This window comes from Strongylocentrotus purpuratus, unplaced genomic scaffold (assembly GCF_000002235.5).
Source record: "Strongylocentrotus purpuratus isolate Spur 01 unplaced genomic scaffold, Spur_5.0 spur5_contig_866, whole genome shotgun sequence".
NCBI lineage: Eukaryota > Metazoa > Echinodermata > Echinoidea > Camarodonta > Strongylocentrotidae > Strongylocentrotus > Strongylocentrotus purpuratus.
In genome coordinates this window covers 1,493,495-1,515,108 of record NW_022145575.1, presented here as the reverse complement: position 1 = coordinate 1,515,108, position 21,614 = coordinate 1,493,495, and the positions used below count along the sequence as shown (strand labels likewise).

The 21,614-nt window shown below is 38.5% G+C and overlaps 1 protein-coding gene across 1 annotated transcript; it reads left to right on the top strand.

The window, feature by feature from the left end:
• The first annotated feature begins 24 nt into the window (after window positions 1–24).
• On the top strand, window positions 25–19,813 carry LOC100888600. The gene is made up of 11 exons (XM_030974304.1): window positions 25–116; window positions 10,475–10,702; window positions 11,164–11,382; window positions 12,332–12,439; window positions 13,021–13,195; window positions 13,966–14,040; window positions 14,943–15,049; window positions 15,791–15,890; window positions 16,596–16,898; window positions 17,379–17,849; window positions 19,234–19,813. The coding sequence occupies exons 2-11, from the start codon at window positions 10,517–10,519 to the stop codon at window positions 19,263–19,265; spliced, it is 1,776 nt and encodes a 591-aa protein (XP_030830164.1). The 5' UTR covers window positions 25–116; window positions 10,475–10,516; the 3' UTR covers window positions 19,266–19,813.
• Window positions 19,814–21,614: the final 1,801 nt, after the last annotated feature.

The window sequence follows — 21,614 nt, the reverse complement described above, 5'->3', positions numbered from 1 at the left end:
GGCAGCGCTGTTGTGATTTCGGACTGACAAGTGTTTGTAAACTAAAATTAATCAAATAATCAGTGTTAGGTCTTGCCTAGTAATCTCCCGGACATTGTGTGCATTCATGTTGAAATGTAAGTGGATAAGTTGACTTCTTGTATCAAGATTTAAGTGTATGTTTATGATATGGCAGATTATAGATAACATTGTGATTGTGACGTGCGCACTTTGCATTGAACAACAATGTAGCTATTATCTATGTGTGAAAGCATGATACCATTCATGTGCATTGCCATTGTTAATGTTGTGTGTACTTGCGGTAAGTCTGATCTGTGCAGCGCACGTGCATTGAATGCACGAGTAAAAATTTAGCGGTACGGCCGTCTCACACATAGGCATAGCTGCATATTACTAATACTATCCTGGCTGTGTATTAAAAGCTGTGCTATTGATTCTCAACATTTCAAACACCACTGTACAAAACTCAACCGATTTCAATCAAAATCGGTACTTTAGTGACAATTTATGACACCTAAATAACAGAAAAATATAATTTGTTCAACTTGCCGATGTTAGAAAGAATAATTAAAAATTGAAATTGTAAGTCTACTGTCAAATTTGCCGATCAACCACATCGTATTTGTTGTGTGCATAAGTGTGCAATAAGTGTATTGACTATTCATGAGTGCAATTGCTGCCTCGTATTACTTTGTGCTACGCTAGAGGTCAATACCCAATAAAGCCATTAGCATTGACTCTCTAATGCTTTGCTGGAGTGGTTGACACTGACTCCTGTGTACACTCTGCGACAGATCGGCAGAACACCTCCTCCCCTCTTCATCAAAAAGGGGGAAAGTTAAATTGGGAATCAGTATTTGAGGTGTCATTATTATTACATTTTGGCAAAATAATTCTAAAATAAATCTAGAATCTAGTATTATTAAAATCAAAGTTCTTTGAACTTGAAGTTTCTTCTTCTCCCCCCCTTTTTTTTTGGGGGGGGGGGGGAGGGGTCTTTACCTTTACCTTTACCTTTACCCGAGATTCTGGAAGAATGCTGTGTTCTCAGCAGTCGGGCTTCCAGTTCAATTTCCTTTTCTTCCTTCTCGTAGTTGGGTGTCTTCTTGGTAAGTGTCTGGCTCAGTTCTGCGTCGGGTATTCTACTCATATGGGGAGCAGAAACGCTTGTCCTTCCATACTCGATCCAGTCTGGCTTTAAAGGCATTCACCGTGGTAGCAGTGACCACCTCTTCAGGAAGTGTGTTCCAGTCATTGACGACACGTTGGCTGAATGCATCCTGTCTAATCTTCGTTGAGCATCTTTGTTTTACGATCTTTAGACTGTGGCCTCTTGTGTTGCTAGTCGAGTGTTCAAAGAAGGTATCAACTGGGATGCGTTCAAGTCCATGGATGATTTTGAAAACCTGAATCATGTCGCCTCGCCGTCTGCGATATTCGAGGAGGGAAGGTTGAGCGCCCGAAGTCTCTCTATGTAAGGACGGTTGCGGATGTCATAAATCATTTTGGTAGCTCTCTTCTGCACCCTCTCTATGGTTTTGGAGTCTGTCTTGAAGCGAGGGTACCATATGGAATCTCCGTAATCTATGAGAGGTCTGACAAGGCCTTTGTACAGCTTTGGAATTGTGGACCTGTCTCTGCACTCAAAGCTGCGACGGATGCAGGAGAGTACTCCGTTGGCTTTCTTGACAGCATATGCCACATGGTTATGGAACTTTAGCTCGTCATCAATGAGGATGCCGAGGTCTTTCTCCTCTGATGTAGCTTCAAGGACATCATCTCCAAGGGCATAGATGTGTTTGACGTTTCCTGGGCCTATGTGTAGTACTTTGCACTTTTGTGTGTTGAAGTGCATTTGCCATGTATTGCTCCATTCCATTAGTGCATCAAGGTCAGATTGGATTGAGCACAGATCATCTTTGGTGGATGCTTTGCCATACAGTTTAGTGTCGTCAGCATAGATCTTGACAGACCCTTGAAGTCCATCTGGTAGGTCATTGATGCACAAGACAAACATTGTTGGGCCGAGAACACTACCCTGCGGCACTCCGCTCCTTACTTTTGTCCAGTCAGATAATTTATCATTGACTCTAACTCTCTGGCATCTACCTTGGAGGAAGTCTGCTATCCATTCCTTAATTTGGCCACATATACCATATGTCTCAAGTTTTGATAGAAGGCGAAGGTGATCTCCATAGTATTCATCTAACACTTCCCATGCACGCTCAACGCTAATGCATCCTTTAATCATGCTGCGTTCTCTGCTGTTGACCATTGCCTCGGTGAGCTGATAGAAACATTCAATCTCAGTCAAACCTCCTGCACAGTGGAGAAATAGCTGCTTGAACCGATTGTAGTCCTTCAAATGCCCACTAAAGGTGGGAAATTTCATCGGTGCCATCTTTGGGGAAGGTGCTGATGTTGACTGCCTTAGAGCACGAGATGGTGTGGGTGGCGCTTGACTAGACATTGGCACCGAGGTTCCTGGGCTCACAGGCTCTGCACAATACATGAAAAGAGTTGTAAAGGGTACATGAGTATTTGTCTACATCAATAACCCACTTCTTGTGATGGCCAAGATTAAACTGATTGAAACTTTGCGCAGCATAAAACGTATGACCATTCGGTACAATTGTCTGAAAATCAAGACTATTACTTTTGGGCTCTACAGCCCTAAAGTCGATTTGACAACTAATAGTCGTTATTTCCCCACTTGAAGGCATTTTCAAGCCCCACCTTTTTTAGGAAAGTTCTAAATTAGTATTATCTTTCAAATGCAGTTGGAATTTAACTTTTTCATTTTTTTGGCCTGCAAATGGGACATAGTCCCTTTAAATCAACTGTCCAGACACACAGCATCTGGGTATACATATAGGTCATTAAGGTCAAAGGTTATAAGAGGTCAATTGCCATGAAACTCTACATTTTTGTATGCCCAGCTCAGCATATGGGCATAGCTAATGCTGTTTATACATAATTACATGTAATTAGACTAGTCATAGCGAAAATGAATTTGTACATGTTCCAGCAGTAGAGAATGATGACCAACTAACTAAAGCAATTCTATATCGGAGAAACAGTCTCAATTTCTCATTCATTCTTTTTTTTTCTAAACCCCAAATGGTATTTAGTACTTAAGTCTTATTTCCAAGGAGGGGGGGGGGGGGGGGGGGGGTGGAGTGTCTTCCAAAGTGGAGGGGGGGCACCCACATGTACATAAATTGTAGGAAAACCTCAAAGCAAAAACATGAATTTTTAGACATTGGTACATGTATACCCCTACATTCTAATAATTATGATTATGTTATGGGCATTGGTGTATCGAGGGGGGAGGGGTGTTTTGGGTGTTCAAACACCTCTCCTTGGCAAACGGGGTGTTTTAGGTGTTCAAACACCACCTCCCCTTTGGTAAAAGGGGGGTGTTTTAGAATTTTAAAGGCACCCTTTATCTGTGTTTTATCTATGGCCGGCCCCCCCCCCCCCCCCCAGCCAAAAATTAGTTCCCCCTTTTTATTTACCGGCTGGCTGGCTGATTTCCTGCTTAATATTTTCTCACAAATTGGGCAAAGAAACACCTCCCTTCAAAATCCTGGATACGCCCTTGATCATTGGTGTATTGTTTCAATGTTTGTTTCTCTCTTTACATGGGACATAAAGGTAAAGACCAGTGTTGGTCATGCGATTTCATTGTGAAAGAAACGTGGAATCGATCAGAAAAGGTTGATCATCTAGCATATACATTAAGTATTGGTGTGTACTGCAAGACTCTGGAATCAACAAACTGATAAGAAATTTGGCCCAGTCTTGGTAAAGTTACAAGCACTGTACACGGAAAGATGTATATAGGACTATGCAACATGTGCGCAATATATCTATCCGGTCCGGATAGATATAATATTTTACCAAATACTAGGCGGTTTTCCGGCAAAATTTGTATCATCACTTATTAGTCAAAATATATTCTTTCACATGATGGTAATAAGAGCTTCCATTTCATTTTTTGAGAGGGGGGCGTTTCCAAAACTGGTCTTTACCTTTAAGCATCTTACTTTGCAGTTGGGTGTGATTGTCAAAATATTTGCAAGCGAACCAAGCAAGCAAAACTTCGTTTTTGATTTGTGAGGTCACAGTACGAAAAAATACATCTTATAATGAGAGAAAAAAACGTCCTGGTGGGTTTTACTTATTAGCACAATAGGCCAGTTTCGTAATGTAACCAAATTTAATGCATACGTCTTTGTGAAGTGCCTCAATACAAATTATTTCATTCACCTGATAAGAATAATAGTATTTCAATAGTCATAATGCTATTGCATATATTAAGTGTTGCTAGGTAGGTCAAGCCATAACGTTTGTCCAACCTGGCAACAACTAATGTATGCAGTTCAGATTCTGTCTATTGAAATTCCATTATTCTTATCAGGTGAATAAAATATTTATATAGAGGCACTTTACAAAGACTTATGCATTAAATTTGGTTACATTACGAAAGTGGCCTATTTAATCATGTAAGACTGAAAGACCCCCAGCCCCCCGTGCCACCCTTGAGTAAATGCCACTGTAGACATATTAGGCGTTGGTTTATAAGTTAAGATTGGAAATAATTTGTCATTTGGAAGAAATTTGTAAATACCGTATATCTTTATTGTAGTGTAGAAAATGATGAAATATTTTCGTGAAAGGCCCTTAAGATCGAGTTGCAAAACTTTTACCTGTTTTCATATCAGCTTATTTTTTTTACATTAAAAATAAAGAAATTATTTGCAATAATATAAACTCATTGTAGAAATCAATAAGATCTATAAACAAAATCCAAGTTTCAATAAATGGGTTCAATCATTTGTATTGATGTACTGTACACCCTGTACACTGTAGTGCACAATAATCATGTGAATGAAAGAAACCTCCCATTCGCGCGCATCGATATGCATCACACTTGACTTGAACTTCATGTAAATAACATGCATGACGTCAATGAATAACATTCTAACCAGGCCAGCGCTATTATGACATTTTGTTTGTTTTGATAAAACTGCCGAGAACTATAGGACCATTAATAGCTGGTCTTAACTTTGGGACATTGTGTGCATTCATGTGGAAATGTAAGTCGATAATTTGACTTCTTGTATGAAGATTATAAAGTGTATATTATGATAGGGAAGATGACATTGTGGTTTGTGATTACAATATTTTGACGTGCGCACTTTGAACAAAGGTCTCTATGCTATTATCTAAATGTACATGTACATGTACATGTACTGGTAAGCATGATATACCAGCTAGTGCATGTGCTGTGTGTACTATTTGCCTTGTGTTGAAAACTTGTGTTGTTCACACCGACTCCTGTCATATTACACTCTGTGACAGAGCACACCCCCCCCCCCCTTCGTAAAAAAAGGGGTTAAGATTAAACTGGGAATCAGTTTTTGAGGTTATACATTTTGAAAATAATTCAAAATCTGATCTAATTAGTTCTTTGATTTTTTTTTTGATTTTTTTTTTTTTTGGGGGGGGGGGGGGGGGGGAGGGTAGATCTACTATACATAATCAGTAGTTCGACTTTGTTGAAATTTGACAGTTTCTGTGGTGAATTCTTTAATAATATTAACATTTGTCAACCTTCCCCTTACACAGACGGTAAAACCTTGCTGCACGCCCAAGGGGGATTAACTTGCCAATTAATTCTCACCAGAATCTGGCAAAAAGTTTGCCCTCAGTTTTTTTCTGATGATTATTGGAAAGAAAATAGATTTTTTAGTTTACATATATATTTTTTTTAATCTTATGTTTTTTATCATAAGGAGACAATCTGATTACATTCTGGGGTAGGTCAAAGGTTTAAAGGCTATCTATCTATCTAACAGGCTATAGTTCATCCAGATGTTGGACAAAGCCCTCCTCATAACATTTCCATTCTCTTCTGTCTCTAGCTGTCCTAGTCCAAGCGGCCGTTCCCATGTATGATGTTAGGTCGATCTTCTCTTCTGCCTTCCTCTTCTTCTCTTTCCCATCCTTGGTTGCCATTCTGTTAAACGATTTGTCCATCTATTGTCCTGAAGTCTTGCTACGTGCCCAGCCCATCTCCACTTTGATTCTCTGACTTTCTCCATATCTTTAACTTTAACCTTTGTTTTCTGGCGTATGACTTTGTGATTGATTTTGTCTCAAACAAATTTATTTGAAATTCAGTGTTTTTTGCTGTGTATATTGCCATATATTGTATCTCAAGAGTCGTTGGAGCAATGAACATCAAACTTGATACTAGAACTAGGAGGTGAGGGGGCGGGTTCGATGTCCTTCTGCTCTGCCTTTAGTTTTAATGAAAATAGTGATCAAATAGCAATTAATATATTAAACCATCATGAATTGTTATTATTTTATAAATATATGATATTGTCCAACATAATTCTAAGATAAATTTATGAAATATTACTTGCAGTAAACTTCTTCAAATTGCTGTTTAAAAAAAAAAAACTGTCCAGATACAAAACTTGCGAGACACAGAGCGTCTGGGCATACATGTACATATAGGCCAAAGGTTTTAAGAGGTAAATTGCCATGAAACTCTGTATTTTTGTATGCCCAGCCTAGTTATAATTGCATCTTCCAGTGGGAGGGAGGGGGGGAGGGGGGGGGCACCCCCAAAAGGGCACCTACATGAACATGTACATGTACATACATTGTATAGAAACCTCAAAAGCAAAAACATACATTTTCAGACATTGGTACATGTACATCTAAACCCCTACATTTTCATAATTATGATTACATTATCTTGGGCATTGGCCTATCGAGGGGTGTTTTGGGTGTTCAAACACCTCCTCGTAGCAAACAGGGGTGTGTTAGGTGTTCAAACACTCGCCCCCTCCCCCTCCTTGGCAAAAGGGGTGTTTTAGAATTTTAAAGACACCCTTTATCTGTGTTGTATCTATGGTCCCCCCCCCCCCCCCCCCCCCCCGCCAAAAATTAGTGCTACCCCCTCACCCCCCCCCCCCCTGCTTTATTACCGGCTGGCTGATTCGTCCGTAAATATTTTCTCATGTATTGGCAAAAAACACCTCCCCTTAACAAATCCTGGATACGCCCTTTGTCATGGGTGTATTGTTACAATATTTGTTTCTTTCTTTACAGGGGCCAATTAAGATACTGCTTAAGCATCTTACCTTGCAGTTGGGTGTGATGGTCGGAATATTTATTTGCGAGTGAGCAAAGGGAGCAAAATTTTGAAGATTTGTGAGGTCGCAGTGCGAAAAAATACATCTTATAATGAGAGAAAAAAACGTCCTGACTCCTGATGGGTTTGACTTATTAGCACAATTTAATCATGTAAGGCTGAAAAGACCCCCCCCCCCCCCCATGCTACCATGGAGTAAACTCCACTGTACGTACTGTACAGGCGTTGGTTCATACATTAAGTTTGGAAATAATTTGTCATCTGGAAGAAATTTTATTGTAGTGTAGAAATCGAGTTGCAAAACTTTTACCTGTTTTCATATCGGCTCATTTTTTTTTACATTAAAAAAAAAAAAATCTTTTGCAACATGTACTCTTTGTAGAAATCATTAAGAAAACTACTAACAGAAATTCAAGTTTCAATAAATGGGTTACATTAGCTCACTTTAAATTCATGTAGTGCACAATATATTATTATGTGAATGAAACACCTCCATCGCATGCATTGATATGCATCACCCTTTAACTGTACTTGACATGAACTTGTCACATCACGTGACGTCAACATCATTCGATACTGTCCTCCCACCTCCCTGATCTAGCTATAGCCAGGCTAGCGCTATTATGATTTTGGACTGATACATAAGTGTTTGTAAAACTGCATTGTTTGCTGACATTGTGTTCATTCAAGTGGAATTGTAAGTGGATAATTTGACTTCTTGTATGAAGATCAAAGTGTGTATTTAATGATATGGAAGACGTCAGATGACATTGTGATTTGTTTATAATAATTTGGCGTGTGTCGTAACTGTCTGTGGTTTTCGTGAACAAAGAACAAAGCTCTCTAACATGGACATGCATGCATGTACATGTATGTAGGATATCGATACATGGTGCATATTGTGTGTGTACTCTTGCCAGTGCAACATACCGGTACTGTAGTTATGAATGAAAATATGTGTTGACATTGACTCTTGACATTGACTCTTGTCAAATTACACTCTGTGTCGGAGCACGCCCTCCTCCTGTCATCAAAAAGGGGGCAAGATTTAAACTGGGAATCAGGTGACATTATTACAATTGGGCAAAATAATTCTAAATCTAATCCAAGTTCTTAATTTGATGCTTTTTTTTTGGGGGGGGGGGAGGGGTAATCAGTGGTTCTACTTTGTTGAAAGTATGACAGTTTCTGTGGTATGGGGAATTACTTACTAATATTGAAATTTGCAAACCGTGGCCGCCCCCATACACAGACGGCCCTTGCTGCACACCCATGATGATGATGATTAGGAAAAAAAAAGATCTAATTTATAAACAATTCATATACTATCACCATAAGGAGACAAACTGATTACATTCTGGGGAAGGACATAGGTTAAAAATGATAGGTCACACTCACTTTTCTTTGAAATTCAGTGTTTTTTGCCGTATTATTGCTACATCTCGAGAGCCATGGGAGCAATGAACATCAAACACAAAGCCTTCTATTCTGCCTTCAGTTTTAATGAAAAATAGTGATCAAATGGCAATACCATCATGAATGTTTGTCATTTATAATATTGTCCAACATAATTCTTTGAGGATTTATGATATATTGCTTGCAAAATCCTTCAAATTGCTGTTTTAAATCAAATGTCCAGATGTAAAACCTGTCCAGACACACAGCATCTGGGTATACATGTACTGTACATGCATGTACATGTACTGTAGGTCATGTAAAAAAAGGCTCTTATGAGAATGAAGAAGATGAATATGTTGAAGGAAAGGGGCACCTATCAGATTTTAATAGGGGCATTTATCATAGGTGAAAAGGGGAAGGTGCTTTTATAAACAAGGAAAAGGGGCACTTAGAAGAAGGAAATAATGTATACTAATTAGAAAGGATAAGGGACATATATATGTCAAAGTAAAAAAAAAGGGCAATTATTTGATGTAAAATGAGGCAATTATGAGAAAGGGAATGAGCTGTTTAATATTGAAGAGGGACAGGGGCACTTATTAAAAGGAAAGTGCTCCTATTAGAAACAAAAAACGGCAGTTGTCAAAGTAAAAAGGGCTATCATGAAAAGGGGCACTGCTCGCACCTGAAAAGAGGCACTCAATAGAGATTAAAAGAGGCTCTTATGAGAATGCAAATGAAACACCTATTCATTTTAAAAGGGGCATTTATCAGAGGTGAAAAGGGGGCATTTATGAGAGAGGAAAGGGCCTTTTATAAAAACGAAAAGGTACGATTATCTGAAGAAAAAATTACACTTAATTATTAGAAAAGGAAAGAGGCACATTTCAAAATGAAAGAGGCACTTATTGTACCTGAGAATGGGCACTTGAGATGAAAGAGGGCACTTTTAATGAGATTGAAAAGGGGACACTTCAAAGGAAAAGGGGCACCTATCAGATTTTGATAGAGGCATTTATCAGAGGAAAAGGGGGCATTGATGGGAGGGGGAAGGGGCTCTCTTTCTTTATCACTAGGAAAAAAAGAACATGTCAAAATAAAAGGGGCACTTATCAGACGTGAAAAGGGGCACTTATTAGGAGGGGATGGTGTACTTATTTAAAGGAAAAGGTGCACTTGCCAAAATAGGGGCACTTATCAGAGGTGAAAAGGGGCACTTATTAGAAGGGAAAGGGGTACTTATTTAAAAGAAAAGAGGCACTCAATTGTCAAAGTAAAAAGGGCTTTTTTCCTATGTCAAAAGGGGCACTTTTGGTGGTACTCCAAAAAGTGTGGGGGGGGGGGAGCGCCGCCTCTGCTCATTTCATGTAAAATGATATTTATTAGAGGAAGTGAGCTGGTATGAGACACCAGGAAATAGTTTTATTTGTGATGTTGTAATGCTATATGTTCATTGACTTGTAGTGCATGCAATAGGTGTACATGTACATGTACGTGTAGAAGGACGAAGATTGGCCTGTTTGCAGTTTTTATTGTGTAAATTATGAATTCATGAAAAAAATATTTTTACTCTGATTCGATCGGGTTGATTCTTTGCTTGTTAAAATATCTTCTAGCCGACTACCAGCATCGGAAAGACAAAGGGAAATCTATTAAGTCGTATTGACTTCAAAATCCATGTTAAGTGTCAAATGAGGGACAAAAACTGCATATTGGCCAGTAAAAATTGTTTAGCGGGGGCTAGAGGTATGGGCACTGTAACTGTTGAGGAGATCAAGTCAAAAATGTTACCATAAGTATTGTTATTATTATGATGATTATGATTATGATGATGATGAAAATCTTTGAAGCTAATACATGTAGCATTTCTAAATAGTTTTAACCTTTTTTTCTTCTTCACAGGTACATGTACTGTACATGGTAGTTTCCAACTACATGTAGTACATGTATGACATGGATGCCAATCTGAGCACGTCTGTGCAAGACACAGATTCAGATGTTTCCCTAAAAAATCTGGGGGACTCGAAGACGTCTGAGCGAGAAATAGATTCCGATGTTTCTCTGATAAACCTCAAGGAGATGAAGAGGTATCAGCCTCTTCTTAGAGAAAAAGGCTACAATCTTGTTGAGGTGAGGAGAAAACATTGAAATGACACATATCCTATGCTACAGCAGCTACATCTACAGCTACATATACATGTACATACAAATATATGAATAGGTATATTCCTTTTGAATTCTTCATAGATTATATTATGTATTTATGAACTTGGGCGTACCCAAGCTATGCTTACTGGGATTCGCGCCTTCTTCCTTGTAATACAAGTTTTTAAATGTTCCTACCTATAAATTGTATTGTTTGAACAAATGTCAAATATGTTGTCAAATTGAACGGAAGAAGATAAATGTTATTTTGAATGAATGAATGAATTTAATAGAGTTAACTTAAATGAGAGAAATGTGATATAGAATTGGGTGATTTATGTTATAGTCACCTCTTGCATGGTACGTCTAGTGAATGCTAAAGTTTCTGCTTAATTTACAATAAATATGAAATTTGTATCATATATCGCTCACTTTTTTATAATCAGAATGCCTCTGATGGGCAGGTTGATGATCAGCTCCTGGCAGTCGGTGACCCACAGGGCAGAGCTATGAACTTGGGAATGAGTCGGATGACCCTAGGAGTAGGACTCACAAATGAACATCACTATCAGGCATGGCTTTCGCCGGATAGTGTGCAGACGGATAAGGTGCTTCAAGATGAACTTGACGAGACTAATGATGTCAATAATCAAAGCTCGCTGGAGGTCAGTCTTTATCATTCTTTCAAAATTCATCTCTACCTAGTCACAAATAATAATATTGTTGGAGAATAAATTATGGGTTAAAATCTAATATTAATAACAATATTGATCATTTAGGAGTGCTAAAAACAAAATGTACCATAGTGCTTTAATACAAAACTGTAGAAAGTGAGGAAGAAACATGAAATAAATATAATTATGAAGTAAATCATTAAGTATACTGAGGGAAGAAGTATGTTTTAAGGAATCTTTTGAAAGAGACAAGGCAGGTTAATTCTCTGATGGAAAGTGGGATGTTGACCCATATTTTCAAAGCAGTCAGTGTGAAACATTTTTCAGTAGATGAGAGCCTGGATTTGGGAATAAATTAGTTTATATTTGTCAGTTGTTGAGCTAAGGTTACAAGCTGATGTTTATATTTGGAGGTTGTCATTGGGATTCAGTTTTCATGTGATTAAGAATTTTGAAGATATACAAGCAGACCTTAAAAAGAATGCGTTGTTGTAGACCAGTGGAGTTCCTAGCTTAATCAACAGACAAGTGAATGTATGAGTCTGAGATCCAAGGCCAAAGATTAATCTAACATCTCGATTCTGGACAGTTTCAAGTTTTCTATATCTTTTGTTGACAAAACATTATAGAAACTTCATGTATTACAATAATCTAACTTACATGTATTACAATAGTCTAACCTTCATGTACATGTAGATAGAAATATGTTTTGGTTCAATAATCTACAAACTTAACAGTAAAGTTGTACATGTATGTGAGTCACTTTATACATGTACATTAACAAATTCAGTAATTTTGTATCTTTGGTCTCGCTCTAAATGAGAAGTGGGCATCTTCAGTGAAAGTCACCATTATTTTTTTTGTGTAACCATGATTATGCTTACATTACATATACATGAACATGTTTGTACATATTCCTTTAAAAACTTTGATGTTTTAGGAAATACAGCCTAAATGTGACCTTGAGAGAAACGACTTTCGGGATGGAGAAAGACATGCAAAGGCTGTAGGAATCACAAAGACAAGGACAGGATACACCCCCAAAGAGGTATGATCTTGTTGGTTAGCCTTGCCAAATGTCAATTTTCAGGAGGTTAATTGTCTCCAGAATCATCAAGAACCATGTAAGCTTTAATTAGCCTCAAATGTGCTTTTCATCCTGTACCAGGACATGAAATGAGTAGACATGGGAATCTTCAGGCCATGGGTCAAATGTCATGGACCTTAAGAACCCTTTGTGGTATAAACTTGCGCTGTAATGCACTTCGTCGAAAAAAAATTACTTGACTTTAAAGGTCACATTTGTCAGCTTTTCTGGAAAATCTCAATCAACGTCTCATTATTGTGACACCCAAAGAATTATTCCTGGTGTTTTCTTCAAAAGTAATATGCATCATCAGGAAAAGTTGCAATGATTAATAAGGAGTATATAGACATTTGAAAGCAAATGAGCATTATAATCACTCTTATGGCAAGCCAACAAGGTAGACCAGCAAAGAACCTATAGTCTTCATAAGGCATTTCACTTTTGGTTGTTGTCTTTACTCTATAACAAGTTGAAAGTGTTAACATATTCCAGTTATCCAGTATTGCGATATATTTGTCAATTTGATTTTTTCATGCAAACAGCAAGCTTTGTTCAAGAAAACGTTCACTCAATACACCGTCTGTTTGGAGAAGATCTTGCTTTCCGATGGAGATGGATGGAGTTTCCTTTTGGATGATATCGTAAAGATCATTTGTGATCTCATGAGCTGGCTTGCTGGTCTACATGATAAATCCATAGTATATGGAGATGTGCGAGGTGAGGACGCTATGTGTTATTGTATCCATCATATAAAGAATCTGACGGAGGCCGGATATCTCAGTGGTAGGGTAGTTGTCTCATAACCTGGAAGTCCCGGGTTCGAAAACCAAGTATGAATATGAGGGATATTAAACAAATATTGACTATCTCTATATCAAGACATTTGGTAAATATTTGGGGTCTTGCATTAGTAATCTAATAATCACTGACTACTTAGGCAGTAGGACAGCTATCTTTGCACAAGTGATGTTTTATACCCTTTTCTAACTGCACTCTATCGGAGTCACACCGATGAAAATACCGATTGAATTTTCTTTATGTAAACAAAGGTGAAACCACAGTTTTCCCCGTCGGTTTCTAACTGCCGGTGAAATTCACTCGCTGTGGCGAGCCCTTGCCGGAAGTGAAGAATTATTACGTAATTATTAAGCCCGCGCTCCATCTAGCTAGCATGCAGCATGTTCAACCATAAGTCAACAAACACAGCTGGTTACGACCGCATACTGCGACCTTTGACCATTTTAATCGCTGTTTTAATCGCCTTTTTCTCCCGAGCGTTTTCTAACTGGCAATTTCATCGGTGTCACACCGATAGAATGAGAATTTAATCGCCTATTTCTCTTCTTTTCATCGGCTATTTAATCGCCCTTTTCTCCTCTGTTGCTTTCTAACTGGCACTTTCATCGGATGCGTCCGGATGCATCCGATGAAAATAAGTGCAGTTAGAAAAGGGTATTAGTCTTTATCCATCTTGTTTTTCATTACAGCTGGGAATATCTTCATCAATGACCACTTGAAAGCCTTTCTCATCAGCTCTGAAAAATCCAAGGAGCAGAACAACGGTAAGAATGTGGATGCTCTTCTGTGTGGTTGTGTGGTTGGAGGAGGGGGGGGGGGGGGGGGGGGGGGGGGGGATGGAGGGCTTGAGGGTGTATTGTCTTGTCTGTCTGTCTTGTCCACATGTCAGCCCCTCTGTTTTATGTGATTAATGGCTCATTTTATTTTTTAAAAACCCAAACAACAATACAATACCAATTATCCGCAACAGGAAAGGTAAGGGAAATACTGAGAGGAACATAGAAAAGGAAAGAAAGGGAAAAGGGAAAGGAAGAAGAAAATAAACAACCCCCTAAAAAAGAAATTCAAGCTTTTTTTTGGGGGGGGGGGTGGGGGTGGAGCTTCTTGTAATAATGTTAATATTTAGGACAATAGTCTAGATTTACACATTTTCTCTACACGCACTGTACAGTCGGGATTCTTTTCTGTTCCACAAAGTGCACACTATTTTTGATGTGGCACAGGCTCTAGCCTTCTTCCAGGTGGAAAATTTATTTTCATGCACTAAGCCAGAACATGAATTCAGATCTATAGTGGTGACTGGATTGCATTATGATGAATCATTATGCCTATGACATTGACAGGGTAGTCCACAAACCAAAATTTAAACATGTAAATTTGCAACTTGAAAGGAGTATGAAATGATTGGCACAGCGCTGTAAAAGTCCATTTGCAGCCGGCCATGTTCCAGGCCACTCTTACATGTATGGTCTCTGGGAGCTCTGGGATTCTTAGATACTCTCTGGTGCAGTCTGAGCCATATTTTGAAGCATTTCAGACAATTTTATGACTTAAATTTTAGAACTGATTTTGGCTGAGAATTAAGTTAAAGTTGTAACTGATTTTCAAAACCTTTTGTGGGCCACCCAACCGACACCCTTTAAATTAATTGTTATCTTCTGTGTAGAGGCTGCACTTCTTGATGAGTCTCTCATTGATGTGAAAGCAATGTGCAAGGTCATGGGTGGCCTCTACGCATTCTACATGAGGATGAAACCTCGAGACTCTCAGAAGGTACATGCTACATCTTTATTGTATCATTAGGAACAAGAAGAAGATTTTAATGTGATGTGTATGCCGATTCCTGAGCACCCCTTATGTTATTTCAAAATGTTGTATTCTGTGGTTTAATGTCTAATATCTGCAATGATCCTGCCTTAAACGAGAGGAAAAATTATTTCCTGATGGTCACAGAAAGATGAATTGTTTGGATTCTTCAAGTAATATCAAAGGCTAATTATCTTAGTTAAATATGGAGGAGAGTTGTAATGAGAAACATATTTTCTTTAAACTACGATTAAATCTAATCTAATCTTCTGGTCTGTATGTGAGCTTGCTTAGAGGGAGAAATTAAATTGTGGCGATTCTAAATCCATATTGTATGGTTATTTTTGCAAATTTTAGAACATGCACACAATTTTCAGCAAGGTAATATCGTGATCATTAACGTACAATGTAAGTTACATTGTATGTTGCACACACCGTTTACCACTATAGCAAGAGCCATGGGGGCTTCTAAGGCTCCCCCCTAAGATGTTGAAAGATGAATAATTATGATGATTGACAAATGGTCTTTAAAAAGATGAATGACAACATATTTTTTCCCCCCTTTAGGCTTGCTATATACGGCTGCGAATGGGAACAAGGATATCTTTCCATTATTAGCAGATGTCAAGATTACATTTAATACCTCTGAATGATTTTACCTTCTTATCATGAAGTTCTCTTTTTCTGTGTCTGTTCTACACTTCATAGAAAGCAGAGACAGCATTGTTCACTCTTCTTCGTAGAGGATACAGAGATGGTATATCAGCAAAGGACTTTTTGGAAGTGCTTAGGCGAATCGTAGTTGATGGTAAGACTTATATCCTATACCTGTGATAGACACCAGAGTCTTTAGGAAAGAGAGGAGTTTAATATATGCTTTCTGTATGGACCTGCTGTTAACTTATTGTGCTGTGTCTATATTCAGTGATGTTGTCTAAGTTTGCTAATTCATGAATTTGAGATCGTAGGATCTTGAGAGAGAGGTTTTAATCGTACAGCTGCTAATGGTAGTTTTCTGCCTGTCTTTCATTTTTAAAAATACACGCATACCAATGCCTCTTTGATCCAACATTGGTAATGACACAGGTTATGTGAGCCCAAATAGCCCACATTTTCTATCCAATGGTCTGATTAATACTTCCCCATGTGTTCATATAAAAAGCATTTAGACATACATGTACCTGTAGAGCTGTTGAAACAATTAATCTTCCCCACTCCACAATCAATAGTCATACATTGGGTATGCATCTGAGTGTTGTTAGATTCAGTAATTAATGGTACAAGTCTTTCTAATTAAGAATGTTTTTGAAGACTACACCAACAGTCCTTTTCAGGACAACACACCCTCAAGAAAGATTACTGAGAGTCCTTTCAGGACCCCTCAATCCACCCTCTCTCTTACATGGCGCATCCACAAGCCTACTGTATAAGAATGTTATGGTTATCGTTCAATTGGTGCTATTGTAAAAGTGCTGGTGGGAATACATATTCAACATTCTTCTCTTGAATACAGATCAAGTAGGCGAGCAAGAAGAGGCTCCCCAAGAAGAGGCTCCCCAAGAAGAGGCTCTGCGACAACTACCAATAAAGAAAACTTCAGAGTTGGGACCTGCAGCTGTCAACAGCCAGGGTCTATCAATGAAGAGCCCGAGTTCAGAGCCACGACCTGAAGCCGTCACTAACAAAGTTCCGCTGCAAGCATCAAGAGACGCCAACAATGAAGGTCCAGGAAACAAGTCTATGGACAAAACCAGCAAGGTAGATTGTAAAGCCATAGAAGATCGCTGCTCGACAGTTGGAACAACCACCCATGCCGGTATGTTCATGTCAATTAATTTCATATCTATAATGGTATTTGTAATGATCAATAACTACTGATTATACTTCAACTGTGCATCAATCAGAACATAATGTACATGTACATGTTAGTCAGTTTGGACATTTCCAATAGTCCCAAATTATTCATTACACCTGAAACAAGCACAGGCTGCTGAAAGTAAAAGCACAAAAATTAATAATACATTCACACCAATGCCTCTGTAATCCAACATTGGTGATGACATGGGTTATGTGAGCCCAAATAGTTCAAGTTTTCTATCCAATGGTTTGAGTAATATTTCCCCATGTGTTCATATAAAAAGCAATTAGACATACATGTACATGTAGGGCTATTGGCCCAACGATTGATCTTCCCCACTCTGCAGAAATACATAGAGTATGAATCTGAGTGTTGTTAGATTCAGTAATTAACGGTGCTGACGGGCATACTTATTCCACATTCTTCTCTTGAATACAGATCGAGTTCGCGAGCAAAAGAAGGCTGGAGCTGTCACTAACATGATACCAGAGCTGGGATCTGCAGCTCAGAGCCAGGGTTCAGAGCAAGTACCTGAAGCTTATGTCAGCAACCAAGTTCCTGATGCTGTCAGCAACCAAGTACCTGATGCTGTCAGCAACCAAGTTCCTGATGCTGTCAGCAACCAAGTACCTGATGCTGTCAGCAACCAAGTACCTGATGCTGTCAGCAACCAAGTTCCTGATGCTGTCAGCAACCAAGTACCTGATGCTGTCAGCAACCAAGTTCCTGATGCTGTCAGCAACCGAATACCTGATGCTGTCAGCAACCAAGCTCCGGTGCCAGCATCAGGAGCGAACAACGAGGGTCCAGGAAACGAATCTAGGGACACGACCGGTGATTTAGATAGTAGAGAGATGGAAGATGGCTACTCTACAGACGGAACATCCATTCATGAGACGCTCATGGCAGGTAATGTTCAAGTCAGTGAATTTATCTTTGATTATACTTGTAATGATCGATAATTACCGATCTTTGTACCTCAACTGTGCATCGATCAGAACATGATGTACATGTTAGGGCATGTTCACACCGCAAGGGGGGACCGTGGGCGGACCGTGGATCGCGCTATCGTAGCGCGACCCACAGTCCGCCCATTGGCATTCGCCGGATCCACACCGCAGTGAGATAGCCCAGTCTATCGTAGCACCCCCTTTTTTGAGAGGTCCTGTTGCCATGACGCGTGACGTCATGAGGTCAGAGCGGTCAAAGATTTTGCGCGCTATTACGAACTAGGAGTGTTGAGTTGTATCGATTCAGATTCAGATCGCACCAAAATAGAATGAGTATAAAATTCCCTGCGTGTAGAACGATGACTTCCGGCGTGCTATCGTAGCTCGGGTTCACACTGGCAGAGATAGCGCGCGCTAGATAGCGCTATCTCTCGTGGACCACCTCCAAGAGGTGCTCCAGTGGCACGCCGTTTTGGCTCGCCATGGCTCGCTGTTGGGCGGACCGAAACCTTCCACACCGCAGAGATAGCGCGGTCTAGCACACGCTAGACCGTGCTATCTCTGCCGGTGTGAACAGCCTCTTCGTCAGTTTGGACATTTCCAATACTCACAAATTATTCATTACACATGAAAAAAGCACAGGCTGCTGAAAGTAAAAACAGACAAAAAAAAAGATATGGCTTCTGACGATTTTCATCATAAATCTTACACAGAAACGCATAGGTGAAAGTGTGAGAATAATGACCCAAAATAAGGACGTTGTGAATGTTTGAAAGTTGGGTCACCTGATGCATGAAAATGTCAAATTTGTAAAATGGTCATGTGACTTGGATGAATTAAAAGACATTGTGAAGTGGTGAATAGTAGCCACTTTATGTATCAACAGAAAACTATTAAAACTTGACATGCTGTTCTAGTTGTAATTTTGAAGGGGAGTATAAATAAACTAAGTTCGCTGCTTCTACTTGGTTAATTTAAGGGTAGTATACAAGAAGTACTTGTATAAGCCAGTTTTGAAATAATCACAAATTACCCCAGATTTCTACAGTGCATTTTGAAAATAAAGAAATTCCCAAAGTGATTGAGGCCCTTAATGAATAACTTTTGATTGTGTCCTTTTCTTTTAAAAACAAAGAATTCTTCCACCCATGTATTATATATTGCAAAAAATGATGCCATATAATATCATGAACATCTATCCAGTATTTCTCTTTGCTATTGTGCTGAATGTAACTATAAACAAGCATATTTGTTGGGATTTTCTCATTAAAAAAAATAATTAGATGTTTTAGAGATATATATTCTGTTTTTGTTCACCATTTCTATTTTCCTTTCTTCTCTAGATATGGAGATGGAGATGTTCCAATCTAATTAACAAGGGTCATTCGACGATCCAGGGTTTTTTTGTCCAGAAGAGAAGCAGAACAAGAAAGTTTAAAATCCATCTGACATCATGTAGAGTAATTACAAAGGTGATATGATAATCGCTCTAGGTGTTATTTTGTTAAAGGGAGATGGTCGTCAGTTTTTATGTGCAGAAGGTCATAATTTGCTGACACCAGACTTGTTGGAAATAACATTATGAGTGTACAAGTCTTGCACACAGCAAACTCGTAGTCCCATCAAGAAATACCCCTTATTCTGTCAGAGACTCTTCGGGTGAGGTAAATGTAAGATAATGTCTTTATCATGGGGGATGGGTGGAAAATGCAGACCATTACATAAAACCTGTTGGTCAAATAACTGAAGGATAATCCTGGTGATTGACAACACTTGTTAATGGGTAAAACACCTGAATGGTGTTGAATTTCTCATGAGAGCCTGCTAGTATGCATCTTTAAAGATTTAGGGGGATGGCTAATTTGGGGTTTTAGATTAGGGTTAAGTATAGCAGGGCTTCCACAGTGGTGGACAAAGTCATAGCCTTTGAGTTTAAACTAACAACGTTCATGGTATTCGTATGCAGCTTGGATGCCGCAACCCATACCAAAATGTACTTACCGTAAATCTCTGTGTATAAGGCGCACCTGTGTATAAGGCGCACCCCTATTTTGGGGAGGGAAAAAAAAAAAAAAAAAAAAAAAAAAAAAAAAAAACTTTTTTTTTCTGTACCTGTGTATAAGGCGCACCTCCGACTTTCAATTTTTTTCGGCGCCAAAAAAGTGTGCCTTATACACGGAGATTTAAGGTCATAGAAAAAGGCTGTTAAGGGTCTTGGAAGTAATGGAAACTACCATGGAATTTGGTTCTCAAATTTCTGTGAGAACCTTGCAATGTACAGTGATACAGGGTCTAAGTTAGGTTCGAGCATTTACTGGTATTGTTTTTGAAATATGTGCTGTACAATTACAACATACACCTCAAAGCAAGCTATGCACTTATACATTATAGCCATTGCCAAGGTCACAGCCAGGTCCTTGCTACAATGTAGAATATGAAAATGCTACTGTAGGGGGGCCATTCCATGGTAACTCGCGTTACATCTAATGGGTACATTGACACGATAATGTGCCTATATCTTTAGAACTGCTAGGATCTACAAGATACTTTTTTCAAACATGGACAGGGTAGATATAGAACAATTGAATGAAACAAAAAAGAAAATTGAAGAACAAAATTTTTTAGATTCTTGGATTATTGAATTTCGGTAACTCGCGTTACAAAAAAAGGACATGGTCAATTCTATGAGACCCTCTTTTGGCAAAGTCTCCTCATACTAGACAATCTTGACAAAATCTTTCCTACTTTAATTTGATAGTAGGTTGTGACTTACTAAGATCACAATATTAAAGATAAGAAACAATGGACTAGTAAAATGCAGGAAGCAAATATGTTGGTAACTCACGTTACGGTAACTCGCGTTACATTTTGTCCGTAGGCCATTTTCACCCCTATGTAATAGATTAAATATCACAGGACCCCTTAGAATATGGAAATATATTCATCTTTTTCCATTTAGCGAAATTTTCAGGAAAAAATATTACAAGAATCCTGTGTAATCTGCAATAAATTGTTTTTTTTTCATCTACAGTCCCACATGTACGTTTTTGATGATGGTTTGAGATCTTAGGAAATCAACAAAAATGAAAAATAAATTGTATTGAATTTGAAAGGCCCTAATGTTTTATGAACATCCATGGCATAAGGTTAGTGATAAATCAAAGAATTAACATAAGAGGTACATTTCTTTTTTTGATGTCATGTCCTTCTTCTCATGGAATGGCCCAGGGCCATTACATGAACTAATTTTGGCTACATACACATCTGTTTAGATTCTTTCTGCATATTCACGACTTGACTTTGATTTAACATACATACAGTACTCAACATGCTTTTGCTTTTTTACTGTATTTTGCTTGAGCTGTCTCAAATTTTCCCCAACACCCACATGGAAAGATTAAAGGCAGTTTGGGTATTTTTTTCTGAGTAGAATGATTTGAAAACATGTGATGTAAAATTATTTTGTTTGGGGAAATATATTACTACCGGGTATATCTTCCAAACTGTTTTGGGGCTTTAAATGACAGGTCATTTCAATCAATGTTGTTTGTGTAAAAATCTGTACCATAACCATAAATTTGAATAATTCTCTATTATTTAAATGTATTTGACCATCAAATCTATTAGGATGTAAGAAAATGTGTGGTCCTTTCAATCATGGCTTTGAATGAAGTGATTAATAAATTTATTCTCTGATAAATTTTCCAAAGGTTACAAATAAATG

Excerpts from the sequence above, each read along its gene's own strand:
- LOC100888600 (XM_030974304.1), top strand. The coding sequence starts at position 10,517 with ATGTATGACATGGATGCCAATCTGAGCACGTCTGTGCAAGACACAGAT. Across the intron at positions 10,703-11,163 it reads AAGGCTACAATCTTGTTGAG|AATGCCTCTGATGGGCAGGT; the intron begins GTGAGGAGAAAA and ends TTTTATAATCAG. Across the intron at positions 13,196-13,965 it reads AGTATATGGAGATGTGCGAG|CTGGGAATATCTTCATCAAT; the intron begins GTGAGGACGCTA and ends TTTTCATTACAG.